The 27,569-nt window shown below is 46.9% G+C and overlaps 1 protein-coding gene across 4 annotated transcripts in view; it reads right to left on the bottom strand.

Moving 5' to 3' along the window:
• Positions 1 to 27,569, bottom strand: part of BABAM2 (BRISC and BRCA1 A complex member 2) — a 289,298-nt gene that overhangs the window by 192,453 nt on the left and 69,276 nt on the right. For all 4 annotated transcript variants that reach the window (XM_073628773.1, XM_073628774.1, XM_073628771.1 and 1 more), the window contains exon 6: positions 26,367 to 26,441. In XM_073628773.1, coding sequence (XP_073484874.1) covers positions 26,367 to 26,441 — 75 coding nt within the window. The remainder of the gene's footprint in view (positions 1 to 26,366; positions 26,442 to 27,569) is intronic.

Genomic DNA, 27,569 nt, shown 5'->3' with positions numbered 1-27,569 from the left:
TGTCCATGTTCTCCCATGTGTTCCCCTATGTGTCCATGTTCTCCTATGTGTTCTCCTAGATGTCCATGTTCTCCTATGTGTTCTCCTAGGTGTCCATGTTCTCCTATGTGTTCTCCTAGGTGTCCATATTCTCCTGGGTGTCCATGTTCTCCTATGTGTCCATATTCTCCTATGTGTTCTCCTAGGTGTCCATGTTCTCCAAGGTGTCCATGTTCTCCTATGTATCCATGTTCTCCTAGGTGTCCATGTTCTCCTGGGTGTCCATGTTCTCCTATGTGTCCATGTTCTCCAAGGTGTCCATGTTCTCCAAGGTGTCCATGTTCTCCAAGGTGTCCATGTTCTCCAAGGTGTCCATGTTCTCCAAGGTGTCCACGTTCTCCAAGGTGTCCACGTTCTCCAAGGTGTCCATGTTCTCCTATGTGTTCTCCTAGGTGTCTATGTTCTCCTATGTGTTCTTCTAAGTGTCCATGTTCTCCTATATGTCCATATTCTCCTATGTGTCCTCATTCTCCTATGTGTCCTCATTCTCCTATGTGTCCTCCTATGTGTCCATGTTCTCTTATGTGTACTCCTAGGTGTCCATGTTCTCCAAGGTGTCCATGTTCTCCTATGTGTCCATGTTCTCCCATGTGTCCATGTTCTCCTATGTGTCCATGTTCTCCCATGTGTTCCCTTTAGTGTCCATGTTCTCCTATGTGTTCTCCTAGATGTCCATGTTCTCCTATGTGTTCTCCTAGGTGTCCATGTTCTCCTATGTGTTCTCCTAGGTGTCCATGTTCTCCTATGTGTTCTCCTAGGTGTCCATGTTCTCCTATGTGTTCTCATATGTGTCCATGTTCTCCTAGGTGTCCATGTTCTCCTATGTGTCCATATTCTCCTATGTGTTCTCCTAGGTGTCCATGTTCTCCTATGCGTCCATGTTCTCCTATGTGTTCTCCTTGGTGTCCATGTTCTCCTATGTGTTCTCCTAGGTGTCCATGTTCTCCTAGGTGTCCATGTTCTCCTATGTGTTCTCCTAGGTGTCCATGTTCTCCTATGTGTTCTCCTAGGTGTCCATGTTCTCCTATGTGTTCTCCTATGTGTCCATATTCTCCTATATGTTCTCCTAGGTGTCCATGTTCTCCTATGTGTTCTCCTATGCGTCCATGTTCTCCTATGTGTTCTCCTAGGTGTCCATGTTCTCCTATGTATTCTCCTAGGTGTCCATGTTCTCCTATGTGTTCTCCTAGGTGTCCATGTTCTCCTATGTGTTCTCCTAGGTGTCCATGTTCTCCTATGTGTTCTCCTAGGTGTCCATGTTCTCCTATGTGTCCTCCTATGTGTCCATGTTCTCCTATGTGTACTCCTAGGTGTCCATGTTCTCCTATGTGTACTCCTAGGTGTCCATGTTCTCCAAGGTGTCCATGTTCTCCATGTGTTCTCCTATGTGTCCATGTTCTCCTATGTGTTCTCCTATGTGTCCATGTTCTCCTATGTGTTCTCCTAGGTGTCCATGTTCTCCCAGGTGTCCATGTTCGCCTATGTGTTCTCTTAGGTGTCCATATTCTCCTATGTGTTCTCCTAGGTGTCCATGTTCTCCTATGTGTTCTCCTAAGTGTCCATGTTCTCCTATGTGTTCTCCTAGGTGTCCATGTTCTCCCATGTGTTCTCCTATGTGTCCATATTCTCCTATGTGTTCTCCTAGGTGTCCATGTTCTCCTATGTGTTCTCATAGGTGTCCATGTTCTCCTAGGTGTCCATGTTCTCCTATGTGTTCTCCTATGTGTCCATATTCTCCTATGTGTTCTCCTAGGTGTCCATGTTCTCCTATGTATTCTCCAAAGTGTCCATGTTCTCCTATGTGTTCTCCTTGGTGTCCATGTTCTCCTATGTGTTCTCCTAGGTGTCCATGTTCTCCTATGTGTTCTCCTATGTGTCCATGTTCTCCTATGTGTTCTCCTAGGTGTCCATGTTCTCCTAGGTGTCCATATTCTCCCATGTGTTCTCCTAGGTGTCCATGTTCTCCTATGTGTCCATGTTCTTCTATGTGTTCTCCTAGGTGTCCATGTTCTCCTATGTGTTCTCCTAGGTGTCCATGTTCTCCTATGTGTTCTCCTAGGTGTCCATGTTCTCCTATGTGTTCTCCTAGGTGTCCATGTTCTCCTATGTGTTCTCCTAGGTGTCCATGTTCTCCTATGTGTCCTCCTATGTGTCCATGTTCTCCTATGTGTACTCCTAGCTGTCCATGTTCTCCAAGGTGTCCATGTTCTCCCATGTGTTCTCCTATGGGTCCGTGTTCTCCCATGTGTTCCCCTATGTGTCCATATTCTCCCATGTGTTATCCTAGGTGTCCATGTTCTCCTATGTGTCCATGTTCGCCTATGTGTTCTCCTAGGTGTCCATGTTCTCCTATGTGTTCTCCTAGGTGTCCATGTTCTCCTATGTGTCCATGTTCTCCTATGTGTCCTCCTATGTGTCCATGTTCTCCTATGTGTACTCCTAGCTGTCCATGTTCTCCTAGGTGTCCATGTTCTCCTATGTGTTTTCCTATGCGTCCATGTTCTCCTATGTGTTTTCCTATGCGTCCATGTTCTCCTATGTGTTTTCCTATGCGTCCATGTTCTCCTATGTGTTTTCCTATGCGTCCATGTTCTCCTATGTGTTTTCCTATGCGTCCATGTTCTCCTATGTGTTTTCCTATGCGTCCATGTTCTCCTATGTGTTTTCCTATGCGTCCATGTTCTCCTATGTGTTCTCCTATGCGTCCATGTTCTCCTATGTGTTCTCCTATGCGTCCATGTTCTCCTATGTGTTCTCCTATGCGTCCATGTTCTCCTATGTGTTCTCCTAGGTGTCCATGTTCTCCTATGTGTTCTCCTAGGTGTCCATGTTCTCCTATGTGTTCTCCTAGGTGTCCATGTTCTCCTATGTGTTCTCCTAGGTGTCCATGTTCTCCTATGTGTTCTCCTAGGTGTCCATGTTCTCTTAGGTGTCCATGTTCTCCTATGTGTTCTCCTAGGTGTCCATGTTCTCCTAGGTGTCCATGTTCTCCTATGTGTTCTCCTAGGTGTCCATGTTCTCCTAGGTGTCCATGTTCTCCTATGTGTTCTCCTAGGTATCCATGTTCTCCTATGCGTCCATGTTCTCCTAGGTGTCCATGTTCTCCTATGTGTTCTCCTAGGTGTCCATGTTCTCCTTTGTGTCCATATTCTCCTATGTGTCCTCCTATGTGTCCATGTTCTCTTATGTGTACTCCTAGGTGTCCATGTTCTCCAAGGTGTCCATGTTCTCCTATTTGTTCTCCTATGTGTCCCTGTTCTCCTATGTGTCCATGTTCTCCCATGTGTTCTACTAGGTGTCCATGTTCTCCTATTTGTTCTCCTAGGTGTCCATGTTCTCCTATGTGTTCTCCTATGTGTCCATGTTCTCCTATGTGTTCTCCTAGGTGTCCATGCTCTCCTATGTGTTCTCCTAGGTGTCCATGTTCTCCTATGTGTTCTCCTATGTGTCCATGTTCTCCTATGTGTTCTCCTATGTGTCCATGTTCTCCTATGTGTTCTCCTAGGTGTCCATGTTCGCCTATGTGTTCTCCTAGGTGTCCATGTTCTCCTATGTGTTCTCCTAGGTGTCCATGTTCTCCTATGTGTTCTCCTAGGTGTCCATGTTCTCCTATGTGTTCTCATAGGTGTCCATGTTCTCCTAGGTGTCCATGTTCTCCTATGTGTTCTCCTATGTGTCCATATTCTCCTATGTGTTCTCCTAGGTGTCCATGTTCTCCTATGTATTCTCCAATGTGTCCATGTTCTCCTATGTGTTCTCCTTGGTGTCCATGTTCTCCTATGTGTTCTCCTAGGTGTCCATGTTCTCCTAGGTGTCCATGTTCTCCTATGTGTTCTCCTATGTGTCCATGTTCTCCTATGTGCTCTCCTAGGTGTCCATGTTCTCCTAGGTGTCCATGTTCTCCTATGTGTTCTCCTATGCGTCCATGTTCTCCTATGTGTTCTCCTAGGTGTCCATGTTCTTCTATGTATTCTCCTAGGTGTCCGTGTGCTCCTATGTGTTCTCCTAGGTGTCCGTGTTCTCCTATGTGTTCTCCTAGGTGTCCATGTTCTCCTATGTGTTCTCCTAGGTGTCCATGTTCTCCTATGTGTTCTCCTAGGTGTCCATGTTCTCCTATGTGTCCATGTTCTCCTATGTGTCCTCCTATGTGTCCATGTTCTCCTATGTGTACTCCTAGCTGTCCATGTTCTCCAAGGTGTCCATGTTCTCCCATGTGTTCTCCTATGTGTCCATGTTCTCCCATGTGTTCCCCTATGTGTCCATATTCTCCCATGTGTTATCCTAGGTGTCCATGTTCTCCTATGTGTCCATGTTCGCCTATGTGTTCTCCTAGGTGTCCATGTTCGCCTATGTGTTCATGTTCTCCTATGTGTCCATGTTCTCCTATGTGTTTTCCTATGCGTCCATGTTCTCCTATGTGTTCTCCTATGTGTCCATGTTCTCCTATGTGTTCTCCTAGGTGTCCATGTTCTCCTATGTGTTCTCCTAGGTGTCCATGTTCTCCTATGTGTTCTCCTAGGTGTCCATGTTCTCCTATGTGTTCTCCTATGTGTCCATGTTCTCCTATGTGTTCTCCTAGGTGTCCATGTTCTCCTATGTGTTCTCCTAGGTGTCCATGTTCTCCTAGGTGTCCATGTTCTCCTATGTGTTCTCCTAGGTGTCCATATTCTCCTATGTGTTCTCCTAGGTGTCCATGTTCTCCTATGTGTTCTCCTAGGTGTCCATGTTCTCCTATGTGTTCTCCTATGTGTCCATGTTCTCCTATGTGTTCTCCTAGGTGTCCATGTTCTCCTATGTGTTCTCCTAGGTGTCCATGTTCTCCTATGTGTCCATGTTCTCCTATGTGTTCTCCTAGGTGTCCATATTCTCCTATGTGTTCTCCTAGGTGTCCATGTTCTCCTATGTGTTCTCCTAGGTGTCCATGTTCTCCTAGGTGTCCATGTTCTCCTATGTGTTCTCCTAGGTATCCATGTTCTCCTATGTGTTCTCCTATGCGTCCATGTTCTCCTAGGTGTCCATGTTCTCCTATGTGTTCTCCTAGGTGTCCATGTTCTCCTAGGTGTCCATGTTCTCCTATGTGTTCTCCTAGGTGTCCATGTTCGCCTATGTGTTCTCCTAGGTGTCCATGTTCACCTATGTGTTCTCCTAGGTGTCCATGTTCGCCTATGTGTTCTCCTAGGTGTCCATGTTCGCCTATGTGTTCTCCTAGGTGTCCATGTTCTCCTAGGTGTCCATGTTCTCCTATGTGTTCCCCTAGGTGTACACGTTCCCCTAGGTGTCCACGTTCCCCTAGGTGTCCATGTTCTCCTATGTGTTCTCCTAGGTGTCCATGTTCTCCTATGTGTTCTCCTATGTGTCCATGTTCTCCTATGTGTTCTCCTAGGTGTCCATGTTCTCCTATGTGTTCTCCTAGGTGTCCATGTTCTCCTAGGTGTCCATGTTCTCCTATGTGTTCTCCTAGGTGTCCATATTCTCCTATGTGTTCTCCTAGGTGTCCATGTTCTCCTATGTGTTCTCCTAGGTGTCCATGTTCTCCTAGGTGTCCATGTTCTCCTATGTGTTCTCCTAGGTATCCATGTTCTCCTATGTGTTCTCCTATGTGTCCATGTTCTCCTATGTGTTCTCCTAGGTGTCCATGTTCTCCTAGGTGTCCATGTTCTCCTATGTGTTCTCCTAGGTGTCCATGTTCACCTATGTGTTCTCCTAGGTGTCCATGTTCGCCTATGTGTTCTCCTAGGTGTCCATGTTCACCTATGTGTTCTCCTAGGTGTCCATGTTCGCCTATGTGTTCTCCTAGGTGTCCATGTTCGCCTATGTGTTCTCCTAGGTGTCCATGTTCTCCTAGGTGTCCATGTTCTCCTATGTGTTCCCCTAGGTGTCCACGTTCCCCTAGGTGTCCACGTTCCCCTAGGTGTCCACGTTCTCCTATGTGTCCATGCACACGATAGGCTGTTATCAGCAGTTTTGGGCAGTGACGTTTTTGAGCAGTAAAAAAACCCCCAAAACCAGTGGGTTCTGAGAGACGTTTTTCAGCTGTAAAAACACTAACGTGGAAAACGCTAAAAAAAACGCTAATAAGCGCTAATAACGCTATTGCAAAAACATTGAAAAAAGTTGAAAAACTCACTGCAAAGCTACTGGTGTTTTTATAACGTTATTTTAACATGCAGTGTGCATGAGGCCTTGGTAGAAGCTTGGATAGTAAAGTAAAATAAAGAAAGAAAGAAAAAAGAAAAAAAAAAAAACATAAAAATGAAGAACCAGCAAATGTTTTTCTTTCCAGAAGCTCTGAGATTTCGAATGTTTTACAAGATATATATGACTGTCACCAGGAAACTGACAATCTGAAGATCTTCCACTGATCTTCAGATGTCACCCGAGGACAGCTCTGCCCGTCACTCACATCCTCCTCCTCTATGAGAGCTCTGCCCGTCACTCACATCCTCCTCCTCCTCTATGAGAGCTCTGCACTGAGGGACGGGCCGTGAGACATCAGATAGAGAAGAAAACATGAGAAATATTGAAGTGTGCGGCTCCTTGGATGGGTAACGCCTATAAACAAAGTAACATCTGAGTCTATATACACACCGGACACTTTATTAGGTACACCTGGTCAATTACTTGGCCAATGGCCTCCACACTCACCACATCTCATCCAATAGAGCACTTTTGGGATGTGGTGGAACGGGAGATTGACATCATGGATGTGCAGCCGACAAATCTGCAGCAACTACGTGATGTTATCATGTCACTATGGAGCAAAATCTCTGAGGAACGTTTCCAACACCTTGTTGTATCTATGCCACCAAGAATGAAGGCAAAAGGGGGTCCAACCCGCTACTAGCAAGGGGGACCTAATACAGTCAGGTCCATAAATATTGGGACATGGACACATTTCTAATCTTTTTGGCTCTGTACACCACCACAATGGATTTGAAATGAAATGAACAAGATGTGCTTTAACTGCAGACTTTCAGCTTTAATTTGAGGGTATTTACATCCAAATCAGGTGAACGGTGTAGGAATTACAACAGTTTGTATATGTGCCTCCCACTTTTTAAGGGACCAAAAGTAATGGGACAGATTAACAATCATCCATCAAACTTTCACTTTTTAATACTTGGTTGTAAATCCTTTGCAGTCAATTACAGCCTGAAGTGTGGAACGCATAGACATCACCAGACGTTGTGTTTCATCCCTGGTGATGCTCTGCCAGGCCTCTACTGCAACTGTCTTCAGTTCCTGCTTGTTCTTGGGGCATTTTCCCTTCAGTTTTGTCTTCAGCAAGTGAAATGCATGTTCAATCGGATTCAGGTCAGGTGATTGACTTGGCCATTGCATAACATTCCACTTCTTTCCCTTAAAAAACTCTTCGGTTGCTTTCACAGTATGCTTCGGGTCATTGTCCATCTGCACTGTGAAGCGCCGTCCAATGAGTTCTGAAGCATTTTGCTGAATATGAACAGATAATATTGTCCGAAACACTTCAGAATTCATCCTGCTGCTTTTGTCAGCAGTCACATCATCAATAAATACAAGAGAACCAGTTCCATTGGCAGCCATACATGCCCACGCCATGACACTACCACCACCATGCTTCACTGATGAGGTGGTATGCTTTGGATCATGAGCAGTTCCTTTCCTTCTCCATACTCTTCTCTTCCCATCACTCTGGTACAAGTAGATCTTGGTCTCATCTGTCCATAGGATGTTCTTCCAGAACTGTGAAGGCTTTTTTAGATGTTGTTTGGCAAACTCTAATCTGGCCTTCCTGTTTTTGAGGCTCACCAATGGTTTACATCTTGTGGTGAAGCCTCTGTATTCACTCTGGTGAAGTCTTCTCTTGATTGTTGACTTTGACACACATACACCTACCTCCTGGAGAGTGTTCTTGATCTGTCCAACTCTTGTGAAGGGTGTTTTCTTCACCAGGGAAAGAATTTTTTGGTCATCCACCACAGTTGTGTTCCGTGGTCTTCCGGGTCATTTGGTGTTGCTGAGCTCACAGGTGGGTTCTTTCTTTTTAAGGATGTTCTTCAGCCTAATGATGGCTTGCTTCACTGATAGTGACAGCTCTTTGGATCTCATACTGAGAGTTGACAGCAACAGATTCCAAATGCAAATAGCACACTTGAAATGAACTCTGGACCTTTTATCTGCTCCTTGTAAATGGGATAATGAGGGAATAACACACACCTGGCCATGTGTCAGGGCTGGACTCAGCCCTTCCTTCTCTGAGCTGGCCGCTCAGCTGTCGTCTAATTGCCAGCTCCCATCTTTTTCCACAGTTACCCAGCTGTTGTTGATTCTGCTCGTCAGTCCTGCCTACTTAAAGTGGAGTTCCACCCACTTTTACAACTCTTCAGCATCCCTCACTAAACTGTGCAATGTAAACGAATTGGATATTTTAAAAAAATTTTCTCAGCACCTCCTGTATATCTGCTGTATTCATTTTTCACTTCCTCCTCCCTGGCCGTGGCCCATCGCATCATTTCCTGTTTGCAATGCCTTCTGGGAAGGGGCAGCAACTTCCTCTGACACTGCCGTTGCTATGGAAACCTGACCTGAAACCTATTACACTGCTTGTGCTCCACTGAGCATGTGCGAGATCTGCAAGGATGAGATCCAGGAAGAAATACAGTCTGGCTTCAGATGCCCACACTTAAGATGGCCACGGCCTGCTGTAAGTTTATAAAATAACAAACTACTGCTATAAACAAAACAGACCTTAGTTTACAGACTAACTTTACTAGAATACATTAAGCTTGTGTATTATAGGGGGATTTTTATTTAAAAAGTATAATTTCGTCCGGAACACTACTTTAAAGTCGTCCATCTCACTTGATCTCTGCCTTCGCCTTTGTCAACATCACAGAGTCTTTCTCCTGCCTTCCTGTTGAAGACTTGCTCGGCTGACGTTCCTTCTGGCTCCTGATCCTGCTTGCTGTACTACTACGTTTATCTCTGGCTCTCTGACATTTGCTTGGCTGACTACCCGATCTGGTTACTGAACTCTGGTTTGTTTTGACTATGTTTAATAATAATAATAATAATATTAATAAGGTAAACAAGTGTGATTTAACTATACTTCTGTCTTGGTCTGATTCATGGTTCCTGATACCATGGAACAGCTGAGCAGCCAACTGTCCCATTACTTTTGGTCCCTCAAAAAGTGGGAGGCACATATACAAACTGTTGTAATTCCTACACTGTTCACCTGATTAGGATGTAAATACTCTCAAATTAAAGCTGAAAGTCTGCAGTTAAAGCACATCTTGTTCATTTCATTTCAAATCCATTGTGGTGGTGTATAGAGCCAAAAAGATTAGAATTGTGTCGGTGTCCCAATATTTATGGACCTGACTACTAGCTACTACTACTACTGGCTACTAGCAAGGGGGACCCAATAACGGGGATTCAACCCACTACAAGCAAGGGGGACCTAATAAAAGGGGTCCAACCCGCTACTAGCAAAGTGTACCTAATAAAAGGGGTCAAACCCACTACTAGTAAGGGGGACCTAATAAAGGGTGTCCAACCCGCTATTAGCAAGGGGGTCCTAATAAAGGGGGTCCAGCCCAATACTATCAAGCAGGACCTAACAAAGGGAGTCCAATCCGCTACTAGCAAGGGGGACCCAATAAAGGGGGTCCAACCTGCTACTAGCAAGGGGGACCCAATAAAGGGGATCCAACCTGATACTAGCAAGAGGGACCGAATAAAGGGAGTCCAAACCGCTACCAGCAAGGGGGACCTAATAAAGGGGGTCCAACCCGCTACTAGCAAGGGGGACCCAATAAAGGGGATCCAACCTGATACTAGCAAGGGGGACCTAATAAAGGGGTCCCAAACCGCTACCAGCAAGGGGGACCTAATAAAGGGGATCCAACCTGATACTAGCAAGGGGGACCTAATAAAGGGGTCCCAAACCGCTACCAGCAAGGGGGACCTAATAAAGGGGGTCCAACACGCTAATAGCAAGGGGGACCTAATAAAGGGGGTCCAACCCGCTACTAGCAAGGGGGACCTAATAAAGGGGGTCCAACCCGCTACTAGCAAGGGGGACCTAATAAAGTGGCCGGTGATTTGTCAATGTTATGATTTTGCTCGTAGTTACACTTTAGGAAAGTCAGGAGGTACGCCGAGTCCGCAGAGCGACTTCAAATGCCAAAAAACAAAGCCTATTGAATGGATATTTGATGGGTTTTCCTGTCTAAACTGGCAGCCTGGACCACACCCTGTTCATTATGGAGAATATCTGGAGAATGTGTTTGCTTTGCACACAATGGAGAGCTGAAAACACACAAATACTTCAGAGCGTGCGGCGCCCTCATAATGGCGCATTAATTGCATGTTTTTAGCTTTGTGAATAAAAAGATCATTTGTATGGAAAGGGTCTTAATGGAGGAATATTTAAACCGCCCCGGAGGGGGACGAGTGCCATGAGATCCATGGAAACAGCAAAATCTAGAGGAAAACTGTCACCGATCTCAGCGAATCAGACTGAGAATGCGATAAAAAAAATACGTTCGCGGTGGTCACCTTCGTGGCAGAACGATTAACCCTTTCACTGCCAGAGAATATTTTTGCTTTTTTTTTTCCCCAGGTTTAAACAATCATTTTAGGCCTAAAGATTACCCCCCCCCCCCCCCAAAAAAAAAACGAAAAAAAAAAAAAACACATGATCTATTTTCTGAAAGCAGACACCCTGGAGAATAAAATAGTGGTAGCAAACAAATGGCCCCAACCCCCACCTATAGCCGGCCTTCACAGCAAGGAGGACGTGGAAGGACAACACAAACAAAACCAAAGAACATTCCCAGCTCAACTCACCAACCAATCTGCAACCAATCAAATTATCCCGACTAACACATAAGAGTTAGGACTGCAGACATATTGGGGTGCTTTGGAGCGGCTCTGCGGTATACACATGTATTTACAAATCTGTGCTTTTAATGTCTTAACATTAATGTTAAAATGTTTTAACGCAAACTGTTAGTCAGGATAATTTGATTGGTTGCAGATTGGTTGGTGAGTTGAGCTGGGAATTTTCTTTGGTTTTGTTTTGCATGTGTTGCCCTTCTACGTGCTCCTTGCTGTGAAGGTCGGTTATGGGGGGGGGGGGGGCTATTTGTTTGTTACGGCTATTTTATTCTCCAAGTTGTCTGCTTTCAAAAAATATATCTTGTTTTTAGGGGTTTTATGTAATCTTCAGGCCTAAAATTATTTTTTAAGCAAGTCTGGAAAAAAAAAAAAAAAAAAAGGAAAAAATGTTCTCTGGCAGTGAAAGGGTTAATCGTTCTGCCACAAAGGTGACCACCGTGAACGAATTTATCGCATTCTCAGTCTGATTCGCTGAGATCGGTGACAGTTTTCCTCTGGACTTTGCGGTTTCCATGGATCTCATGGCACTCGTCCCCCTCCGAGGCGGCTTAAATCTTCCTCCATTAAGACCCTTTCCATACAAATTATCTTTTTCTTCACAAAGCTAAAAACATGCAATTAATGCGCCATTATGAGGGCGCCGCACGCTCTGAAGTATTTGTGTGTTTTCAGCTTTCCATTGTGTGCAAAGCAAACACATTCTCCAGATATTCTCCATAATGAACATTTTGCAAACAGGTCATTTTTCTCCTTCATTGATGGGCACTGATGAGGAGGCACTGATATGTGACACTGAAGGGCACTGGTGAGCACTGATGAGGAGGCATTAAAATGTGGCACTGATGGGCACTAACAGACAGCAGTAAAGGGCACCAATAGGCTGCACTGATGGGCACTGATGAGGAGGCACTGATATGTGGCACTAATGGGTGCTAATAGGCAGCACTGAAGGGCGCTAATAGGAAGCACTGAAGGGCACTGATAGGCTGCACTGATGAGGAGGCACAGAAATGTGGCACTGATGGGCACTAATAGGCAGCACTGAAGGGCACTGATAAAGCTGCACTGATGGGCACGGATGAGGAGGCATTGAAATGTGGCACTGATGGGCACTAATAGGCAGCACTGAAGGACACTGATGAGGCTGCACTGGTGAGAACTGATGTGCATTAATAGGCAGCACTGAAGTGCACTGATAGGCTGCTCTGATGGGCACGGATGAGCAAGCATTGAAATGTGGCACTGGTGGGCACTAATAGGCAGCACTGATAGGTGACACTGATGTGTGACACTGAAGGGCACCGATAGGCGCCACTGATGAGGAGGCACTGAAATGTGGCACTGATGGGCACTAATAGGCAGCACTAAAGGTCACTGATATGTGGCACTAATGGGCACTAATAGGCAGCACTGATGGGCACTGTTGGGGGTGAACTGATAATTAGGACTCTGATGATCAGTGCCCCGATTATCAGCACAGATATCCCCTTTTACACTTGCCGGCTCTCCTTTCCTCATGCAGTGACAGCGCGAGGAAAGGAATGCTAATACCTGGCAATCGTGTTTACATCGTGATCAGTTGTGATTAGACAAAGCTGATCACATGGTAAAGAGCCACCGTGATTGTCTTTTTTTTCCCCTGATCTGCTGTGGCACATGGGGGGGGCGCGCGATCACAGGAGAATGTCATAGGACGCCCTCCCAGAGCTGGCCGACCGCACTGTCGTTTTGCTTTAGCGCGGTCAGCAAGTGGTTGATTGAAGAAGCTGATTGGCTACCATGCACAGCTGCACCTGATTTTGCACTCTCCAGTTTTAGTAAAACAACCCCCACTACTTTAAGGGTTCCTCCATATTAGAAAGGCTGGTTTAGGAGTTAGGGAGGAGGGCTGAGGAGTTTTAACCCAAAAGCTGACACTGGTCCTTTAAGAAAACTGTATAGAGCGAGGCAATGACGCCAAACATACTAAAACACAGATTTGGGGCTTACCTAGACTTTAATAACAGAGGTCTCTACCTTTAATCCTGCAAGCTATGAACTGGCAGCATTCACTGGTGAGCCAAGCTGGTTGTAGAGCCGTCATGAGTAATGTAGGAAGTCTGAGAACTATTTGTAGAGAAGTCTTCACACGGTCCCGCGAGGATGTTAAATGCTGAGCGCTGGTATTAATAACATTCTCTGGATTCTCACGGACATCGAACGACATGAGAATATCACTGGAGACAATAAAGCTCTTCAGCAATGTGATATAAATCTACATTTTTCCGAAATTGAAGGTCCACGAGAGGCTGCTAACCGTGTCATGCTGGAGCACAGCGCTGGAAAATGGCTTCTCCGTATGGATTCTCAGCATGGGGCGCGTACAACGCCAAACATCTCATCCATAAACAGAAATGGAAGGACAATTCCAGACTCAACTGTGAACAAAACGCCAGAACTACCAGATATGAGAAATAGATAGGAAGCCAAAAAAGTGGGGAAATGTTAGAACTTCTGTCAGGTTATTTATTTCTTATTTATTCTCAATGGGGGGGAGGAGATCTTCCTCACTTCCTGTCCCTTGTGACACCAGGATAAGAAGAAGGGGGATTACCAGCAGCAAAAACTTCACAAAAGGTCCCATCCTTTACCCACTTTACTTATTTCCAATAAAATTTTTGTTGTCGTCTCTGTCCCTATTTCCCTTTACTTCTAGCACAGCTTGGTCCAGAGCACACTCCCAGCCTCTCATTGGTTAATCCATGTGACAGTGCTGGGCCTTCTCACTGGATAAAAAAAGAGGTGGATGTTATGCAGGATTCTTAAAGATGCAGACCGAGAGGTTCAAGAATGACTATTATGAGCGGAGAACATCATTTTTGGGGTTTCCGCCAGGTTTTGTCATTCCTGGATTGAGCTCTGGAGTCCAGAGACTTCAAAAGAGTCTTGGGAAGGAGGAAGCCTCTAATGCTGTGTCTAGGTCTTACCCAGAGACCAGCAAGCCGTGTGTGCACACCCTTGATATTCAGGGGCCTGAAAATAGTTCTTAAGGGCTCATAAGAATGCAGACTGAGAGGTTCCGAAATGACTATTGAGGGGAGAAATTAGTTTTTTGGTTTTCTACAGGTTTTGTCATTCCTGGATTGGGTTCTGGAGTCCAGAGAATCAGAGTCGGGAAAGAGGAAGCCTCTAATCCTGTGTCCTGGTCTTGCCAGAGACCAGCTGGCTGTGTATGCAGGTGTGCACACCCTTGATATTCAAGGGCCTGACTGTAGTTCCTAAGGGCTCATATAAGGATACAGACTGAGAGGTTCCAGGATGACTATTATAAATGGAGAAATAGTTTTTTTGGTTTTCTCCAGGTTTTGTCATTCCCAGATTGAGTTCTGGATTCCAGAGGCTTCAAAGAGTCTTGGAAAGGACAAAGCCTCTAAACCTGTGTCCAGGTCTTACCAGATTGCACACCCTTGATATTCAAGGGCCAGACGGTAGTTTAGGCCACCTGGGAGTTCCCCTGCCCAGAGGCCAGAGAGTGGGCCAGAACAGCCGGGAGCTGTAAGTGAGAGAGGTGGGTTCCAGGACGATGTCCATGGATGCCCTCCCAGAACGACATTCCCGTGCAGTAGCAGTCTGCTCCTGCTGAGCAAGCATTGCACCCGTGATCAGTGGATTGTAGAGCAGTGGATCGGTGGATAAGTGGATCAGTGGAGCGGTAGATCAGTGCTGTGGTGGATCAGTGGAGTGATGGAGCGGTGGATCATGGGTGGATCACAGGTGCAATGTGAGGCTCCTGCTCTCAGCCCTTCATTCTCTGAGCTGGGCGCTCAGCTGTCGGCTAATTGCCAGCTCCCATCTCTCTCCTCAGTTACTCAGCTGTTGATGTTCCTGCTCATCAGTCCTGCCTACTTAAACCAGTCCAGAGGAGCTCTGCCTTCGCCTTGGTCACAGCACAAGAAACTATCTCCTGCGTTCCTGTTTAAAGACTGGCTTTGCTGGCATCCCTTCTGGCTCCAGATCCTGCTTGGTGTTTCTCTACTTTGATCCCTTCTGGCCTGGTTACTGAACTCTGGCTATGTTTTGACTACGTTTGTTCTATTTACTTTTATTATTAAACAAGTGAGATTTAACTGTACTTCTGTCTCGGTCTGGTTCATGGTTTCTTCTGACAGTAGGCGAAGGCCATGAATGCAGAAGAAGCAGTCAATCCACTTGTTAGTAATATATTTTCCAGATTGGACGAGCAGGATCACCACATGGATCAGTTTGCCTTGGCGTTACAAAAGCTCCTGAGTCGCACGGCTCACCTGGAGTCTCCCACTGTGGCTGCTCCGGTACAACCTAAGTTGCAGGCCGTCCCTGCTGCTGCGCCTGTCTGTGTGCAGGCACATGCCTCGAGTTTTACCTCTATAAGAGGTATGTCCAGTTCCACTCTGCTTCCCCAGCGATTTGGGGGCTATCCAGTTCAATGCAGAGGGTTTCTCAACCAGGTTGAGATATACTTTGAGATGCTGCCCCAGGCATTTCCCACAAACAGAAGCAAAGTAGGTTTTGTGATATCTTTGCTTACTGAGAGAGCCTTGGCCTGGGCAAACCCTCTATGGCGCAAAAACCTGTTGTCTCGAGTTACCCTGAGTTTGTGACCTCCTTCAAAAGGGTATTTGACGTTCCCGAATGCTCCGCTTCTACTGCCAAGTGCCTCATGTCCATCAAACAGGGTACAAGAACTGTTGCCGATTACGCCATTGAATTCCATACTCTGGCAGCAGAGGTTGCTTGGAACAGTGAGGCCCTCGTGGCTGCTTTTTCTCATGGTCTCTCGGATTCCATCAAGGATGAGATAGCAGCCCGAGATATACCCACTGAGCTTGAGAGCTTGATCTCGTTTGCCATCTCATTGACTCCAGACTCAGAGAAAGACTCTCTTAAGGAGCGCTTGCAGAACCCTCCTGTACGTTTGCCTCCGAGCTTTGCAGTCCAACATGTGCCTCCCTCACTTCCCATGCCTCCTGGTACTGAGTCGGTCTGTGAAGATGAACCTATGCACTTGGGCTTCACGCATCTCTCTGTGGATGAGAGAACCTTTAGGAGGAGGGGGAGATTGTGCCTTTATTGTGGCCAGGCAGGTCACTTTTTGAAGTCTTGTCCTACCCATGTAGGGAACACCCAAACCTTGAGGTCCTGTCACAGACAAACCTTAGGTGATGTTGTTTCATCCCCAGTTGTCCAGAAGGATAAGCCCCTGGTTTCGGTCACCCTTTCTTGGGCTGAGTCGTCCATCAAGATACAGGTTCTAATCGACTCTGGGACTGCAGGCCTGTTCATTGATGCTGCCTTTGTATCAAAGCACTCGATTCCGCTGCAATTGCATGACACTCCTCTAGCCATTGAGGCTCTTGACGGGAGACCTCTACAGCCTGCCCATGTGACTCATGAGACAGTTCCTTTAACCATGGCGATAGGGGCTCTTCACCAACCATGAGATAATCCAATTCCAAGTTATTTCCTCAGAGGACCACCAGGCTTGAGGGGAAAGCGTCTATGGAAATCACAGAGGAGGACAGGGGCATGTACGTCTGAGGATGAGACCCAAGAGCGTTCCTCCGGACTGTACCCTTTCCAATGCATCAGGTACTGTATGCGCCTACGGGAGTCAACAATGGACTGTACTTCATACTCCTCATGGTTCTCAACCTGTATAGGGTGAGGACGTAGCAACAAGGTGGTAAAGCGGTTGCAGACCAAAGGTTTTAATAAGGAGACATGAAATACGCATATTAGAAGGAAGGTCTAATGCGTAAGCCACTGTGTTAATCCTGCGAAGAATACGGAAAGGCCCAATAAACTGAGCTGCGAACTTCAGTGAGGGAACACGAAGTCGGAGGTTGCGAGATCACAGCCAGACCCTGTCTCCAACCTGGTAGGCGGTCAGCATGAGGAAGGGGTACTGTCAGGGCTGGGCCTAGCCCTTCCTTCTCTGAGCTGGCTGCTCAGCTGTCGGCTAATTGCCAGCTCTCATCTCTCTCCACAGTTACTCAGCTGTTGATGTTCCTGCTCATCAGTCCTGCCTACTTAAGCCGTCCAGTCCAGAGGAGCTCTGCCTTCGCCTTGGTCACAGCACAAGAAACTATCTCCTGCGTTCTTGTTTAAAGACTGGCTTTGCTGACACCCTTTCTGGCTCCAGATCCTGCTTGCTGTTCCACTACATTGATCCCTGACTTCTTGGCTTGGTTGACGTTCCACTTTGGCTTTGACTTGTTCTTTTTACTTTTATTATTAAACAAGTGTGATTGACCCACCACAACGAACCACAACGACCCCGACCCACCACAACAACCCCAACCCACCACCCAGACCCACCACAATGAGCCCGACCCACCACAACGAGCCCGACCCACCACAACGAGCCCTGACCCAACACAACGAGCCCTGACCCAACACAACAAGCCCTGACCCAACACAACAAGCCCTGACCCAACACAACGAGCCCTGACCCAACACAACGAGCCCTGACCCAACACAACGAGCCCTGACCCAACACAACGAGCCTTGACCCACCACAACAATGTTTTCAGGAAGATATGTACAACCCCCTGCCAGCCCCTCCCACCAGCCATGATCTGCCTGCATTGCACAGACAAGCACAAAGACCCAGTTACGAGGTCACTGAGTCTATAATAAGGTATGCAATGAAAATATAAAAGGTTTTATCTAAAAATATAATCCGATTATTGAAAAAGGCCTAAAGGAGAAGCCAGGGAAGGTAAACTATAAGCACATTACCCTTTAGAAGAAGTGTGTAATAATTGTCTGTGAGCATCATAGACTCCTCAGCAGATAATTCTGCAAACACTAAAGCCAGAGAACCAACGTACTTGTGGCGGGTGAAAAGTTCACCCAGAAAAGGGTCATTATCATCCCATCCACTTCTTCCCGGGTCTGTAAACAGAGGTGACTGTAGAGAGGAGACAGGGCTGTTTACCTATGAATACCTCCCTTAGTGAGACGACCCCGACCCACCACAACGACCCAGACCCACCACAACTACCCAGACCCACCAAAATGACCCCGGCCCACCGCAACGAGCCCGACCCACCGCAACGAGCCCGACCCACCGCAACGAGCCCGGACCACCGCAACGAGCCCGGACCACCGCAACGACCCAGACCCACCGCAACGACCCAGACCCACCGCAACGTCGACCCATCACAAAGACCTCGACCCACCACAACGACCCCGGCCTACCACAACGAGCCCGACCAACCACGAGCCCGACCAACCACAACGAGCCCGACCAACCACAACGAGCCCGACCCACCAAAACGGCCCACAACGACCCCGACCCACCAAAACGGCCCACAACGACCCCGACCCACCACAACAACCCCAACGACCCCGACCCACCACAACAACCCCAACGACCCCAACCCACCTCAACGACCCACCACAACGACCCAGACCCACCCCAACGACCCAGACCCACCGCAACGAGCCCGATGCACCGCAACGACCCACCACAACGACTCCAACCCACCTCAACAACCCACAACGACCCAGACCCACCGCAACGACCCAGACCCACCGCAACGACCCAGACCCACCGCAACGACCCCGGCCCACCGCAACGACCCCGGCCCACCGCAACGACCCTGGCCCACCGCAACGACCCCGGCCCACCACAAAGACCCCCCCCGGCCCACCACAACGACCCCGGCCCACCACAACGACCCAGACCCACAACGACTCTGACCCACAACGACCCGACCTACCACAACGACTCCGACCCACCACAACGACCCCGACCCACCACAACGACCCACAACTACCCAGACCTACCACAACAACCCCGACCCACCACAATGACTCCGACCCACCGCAACGACCTCTAACCCACCACAACGACCCCGACCCACCACAACGACCCCCACCCACCACAACGACCCCGACCCATCACAACGATCCCGGCCCACCACAATGACCCCGACCCACCACAACGACCCAGACCCACCACAACGACCCACAACTACCCAGACCCACAACGAGCCCGACCCACCACAACGACCCCGACCCACCACAACCCACCACAATGAGCCCGACCCACAACGACCCACCACAATAAGCCTGGGGTGGGCCATGTCGAATGATCGCTACTTCTCACTCCTCCTCACAGTCACAGTAATGTTCAGAAGTTTGGCCTGCCTGGGGGAAAGTCCTAACCCTGCTTTATACTTCTCCACAACTTTATCCTTGACCTGTCTGGTGTGTTCCTTGGCCTTCATGATGCTGTGTGTTTACCAAGGTTCTCTAACAAACCTCTGAGGGCTTCACAGAACAGCGATATTTATACTGAGATTAAATGACACACGGGTGAACTCTATTTACTAAATAGGTGACTTCTGAATGCAACTGGTTCCACTAGATTTTAGTTAGGGGTATCAGAGTAAAGGGGGCTGAATACAAATGCCCCCCCCCCACACTTTTCACATATTTATTTTTATTATATATCATTTTCCTTCCACTTCACAATTATGAGCCACTTTGTGTTGGTCTATCACATAAAATCCCAATAAAATACACTTACGTTTTTGGTTGTAACATGACAAAATGTGGGAAATTTCAAGGAGTATGAATACTTTTTCAAGTCACTGTATTTGGGATCCTTCCCCCAGCATTGTGTAAAGGAAGGCTGAGGCTTTGCACACCTTTTGTTTTGATGCAGTTGGAAAGTATTTAGCTGATTTAAACTGAGGGTTCAGTTGGGCTTTAAATGATCCTCCATGTAGCAGACTAGAGGGATGAGACCCCATACACAGTACTACATTATTATGTATTGGGGTTGTTGGTGGAATCCTTTCCGCTGAGCTATTGGGGGGGGGGAAGCTGCCACTGGCAATAATCGCAAGCTAAAAACCCGACATGCTGGTTGTACCCAAGTCGATCGATTGACTTGGGTACAATCAGCCTGCCCATAGATGGATCGAACCTTGGCCAGTCCCTGGCTGCCTTAAGACATATATGCATTGAGTTTATACCCCAACCCCCTGTGATGTAGTTAGAGGTCCTGACAGCAGAGGGTCTTCTGTGAAATGAAAAGTTCGATGGGTGTGACGCAGGTCAAAGTCTAGCGCTGTGAATACTGGGTAACAATCAGTCAGCGGCCATTGTCTCGGTGAAAACGTGGCCTCTTTTGTGCTTCAAAGGACGGAAAAAAGAGAATTGAGTCCAAAACCAACACAGCAGAAGAGAAAGGAGAGCGCCTCTGAACGATCGTCTTCTTGTTTTGTGTCAGGGACAGAGGCGGAGAGAGCCGATCGCTGAGCTGTGCCCTGCAATTATTCCGCTACATTCCAAGTGGCTTATCAGATATTTAAGGTCACATATTACAGCAATGACACAGATTACAAGTTACAACAGGAGGGCGAGCTGCAACCAGTCATGCAATATTAAGGAGCTGAAGAGACGATCGAGGGACAACATCAGGAAATATTAGGAGTGCAAAGTGCCAAATGTTTGACACAGTGTAACAAGGTGATGTTCAGAGCAACTACTACAGAATATTCTACACAGTGACTAATGTCCAAACTCTGCAAGTCTTCTTGGTACAGAAGCTGAAACAGCAATGCAATGGATGAAGTAGATAGCAAAATGAAAGGAAGATGCAATATTCACTTAAAGGGGGAATTTATAAAAATTAAAAAATGCATAGCAAATCACCCAGTAAATTGCATGGACATTCATCCTATTAAATACAAATTTAATAGAATTTGTGCTGATCACTGTTCTCCTTGCTGGAGAGGAATCTGTACCTGAGGACCTGCTTATGCTTCATCCATCAGTGCTCCCTCAATATCTCCTGTTGCTTCTGGTACATAACCCCACCAGCCATCGGATCACTGGACATCAGGAGCAAATCCCTGTTCCCCCACCAATATGGCCACCTTTACACAGAAACACAGTGCATCTAAGGTTCTGCTACCTCTGACTGCTAGTCTCACCAGAATTGGAGTGAGATTTGGTTTTGTCACTATTGTGCTGATCTCTGTTCTCCTTGCTGGAGGGGAAACTGTACCCGAGGACCTGCAGTGCAAGGATCTCCCTGCTTCTACGGTATCCATTCTGGCGATACCTGCTCCCTCAATGTCTCACGTTGCTTTTTGATCAGAATTCCACCAGCCATTATATGACTAATCACCAGGAGCAAATCCTACCTCCTTCACCAATACGGCCAGGAGTTCCTTGCACTGCAGGTCCTCAGGTACAGCTTCCTCTCCAGCAAGGAGAACAGTGAGCAGCACAGAAACACGGTGCAGAACAAGGGATGGTAAGTCAGCAATAGGGAACAGATCAGCTGCATGGAGACCACAGACAACGTTGGCGACTAGTCATTTGTCCTCAGCTTGGTAATAGATTTCACAGCACAGCTTCTAAGAAGCAGTACAACTCAGGATGGATCAAGCGCCTTGAAGCGATTCAGTTGGCATTTGTAGCGCTATACAAATCCTTCATTCATTCATTCAAGTCCTCTTTAAGTAGTTCACAGATTATTTCACTTGCAGTAGGTAAAACCGTATATCGGTATTAGAAGGAGAACTGTGTATTTAGCCGCTTGCCTACTCTTACACTTTAAAATAAACAAGGTCCTAATTAGCAATGCCATCCTCTCATCTCTCTCAGTTTCGGCAATTAATGACATATTTCCGATGCAAAGAGAGGCACCGGCAGGGCACACTGCCGCTAGATTGAACATGAATCACACTCAGATCGCGGCCAGTTCCTCTCGCTGACGAAACTCATTACAGGAGGCCGCCAGAGCCGTAAAAGATGAAGTCGATTAATTAAAAACAAAAACAAATTTTCCGGTGTCTTTGACGCACATAATTAAGATGTCACTGCCATGGAATTAAACGGACGGCTTTAATCTGGAGCTCGGGTACCTTCTACAACTGGATGAGTACTCTCCTGTAGTCTGCCAAAGGGGAAAGGTTTAACAAGAGATGGAGGGTGCAAAGGAAGGACAGATGTTACACGAGTAAGAACGACCCGCTTTACAGGCCACACCCACTGCCATTAAGAAAATAAAATTCTCTAAAATTTAAAGTGTATATAAAAAAGAAAAAAAAAAACATAGAACATTTCCAAAGCAAAAGCACTGCAAGCACAAAAATGTCTCATGATCTGCCCGAAATCCAGTGAACTTCCAGTAGTGAGCTGCCTCTGCTGCACTGAAATCCCAAGAAGCCCTTCCTGCTGGACTACAGAAATCCTCCTATTTCTGCCCCTCTCTGCATCCATACATTCATTTCTTACCTCGACAAACAATGCTGCTACCCTCACTTCCAAGAGCCTGACCACACACACACAGTGCAGAGAAAGGCCTATTGGAAGATGTAGTTCTGGGGTGGTGAGGCATGGGAGAGGTGGGCCTACATCAACAGGGACTGACCTAAGGCACCTTGCTGAACCTCCTCAGAGTAGCTTTCCCAGCAAGACCAAGAGCTGATTCTTGCTACAAGACGAAAGTAAAAGAAACAAAAATGAAATGCTGGGAATTGCTTTTGACAGGAGAGGGGTGCATTTCAGTAATGCTTATACCTATCCTCCATCAAGACTGACCAATGTTAGAAGGCCTCTTATCAAGCAGCCTGATTCATTTTGTAAAAGTTGCAGTTGAGCACATGCAAAACGATAGAGTGAGATCATCTGAAGGTGGAAAAAGTGTTGTGATGGAACGTCTTCCCTCGGTGTGGTCAAGGCCCCTCTGACTTTGTGATGGAACGTCTTCCCTCGGTGTGGTCAAGGCCCCTCTGACTTTGTGATGGAACGTCTTCCCTCGGTGTGGTCAAGGCCCCTCTGACTTTGTGATGGAACGTCTTCCCTCGGTGTGGTCAAGGCCCCTCTGACTTTGTGATGGAATGTCTTCCCTTGGTGTGGTCAGGACCCCCTCTTACATTGTGATGGAACGTGTTTCCTTGGTGTGGTCAGTATCCCTCCTACCCTTGGTGTGGTCAGGGCCCCTTCTGCTATGTGATGGAACATCTTTCCTTGGTGTGGTCAAGCTCCCTCCTGCTTTGTGCTGAACCTTATTCCCTTGGTGTGTTCAGGACCCCTTCGACTTTGTGATGGAACTTCTTCCCTTGGCCTGGTCAGGGCCTCTCCTACTTTGTGACAAAACGTCTTCCATTGGTGTGTTTAGGGCCCCTCCTGCTTTGTGATGTAACATCTTCTCTTGGTGTTGTTAAGGCACCTCCTACTTTGTGATGGAATTTCTTCCCTTGGTGTAGTAAAGCTCCCTTCTGCATTGTGATGGACCACCCTCCACCCCCTTTGTGGCTAAAATATCCTCCACTCATCTGGGAAGGCTCGCCACAAGATTTTGGAGGGTGTCTGTAGCAATATGTACCCATTTGTGAGGTCAGGTACTGACATGCAAGCTGGGTCAGGTTGGATGAGACCAAAAAAAAGACCTTGCTTGCATGTCAGGCTCCATGATGGGCACCAAAAAAAAAGGCCTGGCTTGTGTGTCAGGCCTCACGTTGGGCACCAAAAAAAAGACCTGGCTTGTGTGTCAGGCTTCACGCTGGGCACCTAAAAAGATTGGCTTGCAAGTCAGGCCCAACATTTGGGCACCAAAAAAAAAGACCTGGCTTGTGTGTCAGGCCTCACGTTGGGCACTTAAAAAAAGACTTGGTTTGCAGTCAGACATTCCAGTTCACCCCAAAAGTGATCAGCAGGGTTGAGGTTTAGGGCTCCAGTTCCTCCTACAGTCTACACCATGGGTGCTCAACCTGCGGCCCTCCAGCTGTTGCAGAACTACAAGTCCCATGTAGCACTGCAAGTTGCTGACAGTTATAAGCATGACTCCGAAAGGCAGAGGCATGATGGGACTTGTAGTTCCTCAACAGCTGGAGGGCCACAGGTTGAGCACCCATGGTCTACACCAAACTGGTCACACCAAGTCTTTATGGAGCTGGCTTTGTACACAGGGGCACAGTCATGATGGAACAGAAAAGGGTCTTCACCAAACTGTTACCACGAGGTTGGAAGAGCACGATTGTCTACAATGTCTTTGTATGATGGAGTATTACCAGAACCCTTTACTGGGAAAACATGAATTTAATCATTTGGAGGGGGTCCAAACACTCTTGGACATATACTCTGCCTATATATATCAACATCTACTGTATATCTGTTGATCCATCCATCACATATCATTTCCTGATTTTCGAAGGAATACAAAAATACTTTGCCTGGAGTATTTCCTAAAGCTTCTCCTAAATTTCTTATAACATGAGTCAAACATGCCTTTATCTTATCTTGCCTTCATTATAGAAGACATTCGATTTTTAATGAAGACATATGTTCTCCATCTTCAACCGCAATCCGCCAGCACCAGGCAGACATATGCTTGGCTGTACCGTAGACGAGCCTTTCCCACAACCTGTAAAGTGTACAGAGATGTTCAGCAGAAGATCTGGATATACGAGGGGCGGAATCCCGAAGAGGAGACAACAAACCGCTGATAAGAGGGCGGCCTGGTGCTGCCAGGAGAGGAGACTGCGGGTGAAAGGAGGGACATTCATTCTGCTTTAGCATAACGTCTAGACGAAAACTAATTCGCCAGTCTGCCGCAAACCAAAGTCATCTGCAGCCCAGACCCCCGAGAATGGAGAGATCTGCTCCTAGCTCTGCTGATCTATGGCACTGAGACTGGCGCATATTTCGGAAACCTGGCTCTGCAGTGCGATATTTAGCATGTTACCACCGGGCAGGCCTGTAAGTGCTCCCCCCCCCCCCCTTCTACCCAATGAGGAGAGTCCTGAAACCCGGAGATTTTCTTTTAGAGGCGCTCGTGAGAAAAGTGAAGGTAGAAGAATGCCGGCCAGAATCTGGGCAATTTATCATCTATTCTGAAAAAACGAACAAGAAAAAAAAAAAGAAGAAGAAGTAAAAAGCTGAAACACTCAAACATGAGAGATTTTCCTGGAAATTGTCCACCATTGTTAAAGGACGTGTCATGTGATGCAGCAGATTTTGTATATGTCTGCTTTACATGCCAAAGGATTTGTCTTGTTATCCCTGCCAGATAGTCCTGAGCCTAAATCCTCCCTCCGGCCCTTCCTTCAGGTCTTACACAGGTGGACCGGCTCCTCTCCTGGACTGATCCTCTGATGTCACCGCACACTGTGAGCTTCTCACATTGTGAATTAGAAGCTGCAGCAAGTCAGACAGACCTCCGCCTCATTTCCTGGCTGGAGGACGTCCAGCATCATCTAGTACTTTCCTCCCCTGGTTGGCTGTCTCTGGCCCCACCCCTTTCATTCATCAAGGCCTCAGTTTCCATTAAAGTCGCATGACAAGTCACAGCCCATTGATTGATTTCAATGGCACCCGCTCCAATCTATGCGACTTTGAAAATCAGCGACTTTGAAAAGGTGCCTGCAATACTTTGATGCAACTTTGATCCAGAGAGTGAAAAGTGGGATCAAAGTCGCACTCCAAAATCGTGCAGCTCTGGGGTCGCAACAGTGGAAACGTAGACTAAATTTCAGTTCTTTTGATCCTGGAGGCTCGCCATCACATGTGGGCGTTACCTGAATTGGTCTGACACCCACCCAATAAGGCATTTGGATATTAGCATAGCTCCTCCCAGGAGCCCGCCCACTGCTTGCATCAGGATTTAGGGCTCTTGATGGAGTACTGAGGAAAGGATGCTGTGATGTTTTTTATTACTTTGTATCTCCTGTCTGATCAATGTTTATAAACAATGTTACTTTGTATTTCTCTCTCTCCTGTCTGAACAATGTTTATAAACAATGTTACTTCGTATTTCTCTCTCTCCTGTCTGAACAATGTTTATAAACAATGTTACTTCGTATCTCTCTCTCTCCTGTCTGAACAATGTTTATAAACAATGTTACTTCGTATCTCTCTATCTTCTGTCTGATCAATGTTTATAAACAATGTTACGGTCCACATTTGCACAGTTTATACAAATGACCGCATGATGTGCAGCTATAACCCCTTCATGGAAAAACAGCTGGGCCGACGTTTGCTCACATGGGCCGACGTTTGCACACATGGGCCGACGTTTGCTCACATGGGCCGACGTTTGCTCACATGGGCCGACGTTTGCTCACATGGGCCGACGTTTGCTCACATGGGCGGAAACATTTGACAAGCGGTGAGGAGGCCATTTTTCCTGATTTAACCCTGTAAAAGCTTCACCAACATTTCACAATCACGTGCATTGCATGTGGTTGCAGGGGGGCCCCACAAACTTGCACGGGTTGCATTAGTTGAATCTGTACCCCGACTAGGGGCCCCTGGGTCACACTGGATCAGAACAGCAGCAGTAATCTGTCCCGGACTCTAGTTGCATAGTCTATGCTCCACTGTATGTAGAATGTATTCAGATGGGTCCCCTTTGGTGCAGAATCAATGTAATAAATACAGCGGTCAGACTTTACCTTCAGCAGGTAGATGGGAATATTACTGAAGTCCACTGGCAGCTTGACGAGGAAGCGGGCGGAGAATTCCCCGGTCTGAAAAAACAGGGAAGGAAAGAAAAAAAAAAATCACAAACAGCCCGAGAGATTTATCACCCAACATATCAGGGACTGCCGGTACAAATGTACAATTCTAGGCAATTACCAGTCTTCCCCTATTGTCATAACTCTCTACTTCCTCGTGTTCTGCATTTCCCTGTCCCTATATTTAAATATTATCTCCAGGATACTTTGTTTTGTTAAAAAGAAGTGCCAGAAAATGCAAAACACAAAAAAAAAAAAAAAAACAGCTCGGGCCCCAATACTCACCTTCAATCTGGAGCTGGCCCTCACAGTACCTTTCTATCAGAAGATGTCCTCAGTCTTCCAATGTGAATGATGCCCACCATCCCTTATTATGGAAGACTGAGGACATACAGTGAGTGTGGGGTGGGGGAGGGGGGGGGGAGAGGAGGGGGAGAGGGGGAGGAGAGGGGGAGGAGAGGGGGAGGATCACTCTGGTGCCCTCCACTGCATTTACTTTGTAATGGTGCAGAAAGCAATGTGAACGTCATGACATCAGCACTGCTCTCCACATGAAGGCCCGGCCAGGAGAAAAGGTAATGAGGTGATCATCACACGACCCACCTGACTACTTTGGAAAAGGAGAACGGAAGAGTCCTTAGAACTGGGCTTCAATCTCACCACACACGTTACAATCTCCTTTAGATATACCCAAAAAGTTATTATATTATTATAATACAGGATCTATATAGTGTGGACAAAGTCTCACCCAAGCTCTACCGCACAACAGTAAAGTAATGAGCTGAGTATCGGGGCTCAGGCTTGTTGTGTCCCATGAACATCAAAATAGCAAGAAATTCCGGCAACACGATTGCTTCTTCTTACAAATCTTTATTTGGCGCCAACAGAAGTGCTACATCAATAGTGCTGACGAGTTTCAGCCACATAGCTATGAGGAAAGCTGTGGCCGAAACGCGTTAGCGCTATTGATGTAGCACTGCTGTTGGTGCCAAATAAAGATTTGTAAGAAGCAATCGTGTTGCTGGCATTTCTTGCTATTAGGATTTACAGTTGTGCTCATAAGTTTACATACCCTGGCAGAATTTATAATTATTTGGCCATTTTCCAGAGAATATGAATGATAACACAAAAACTTTTCTT

Source organism: Aquarana catesbeiana, linkage group LG04, assembly GCF_042186555.1.
Source record: "Aquarana catesbeiana isolate 2022-GZ linkage group LG04, ASM4218655v1, whole genome shotgun sequence".
NCBI lineage: Eukaryota > Metazoa > Chordata > Amphibia > Anura > Ranidae > Aquarana > Aquarana catesbeiana.
This window is presented reverse-complemented; position numbering and strand designations above follow the sequence as displayed.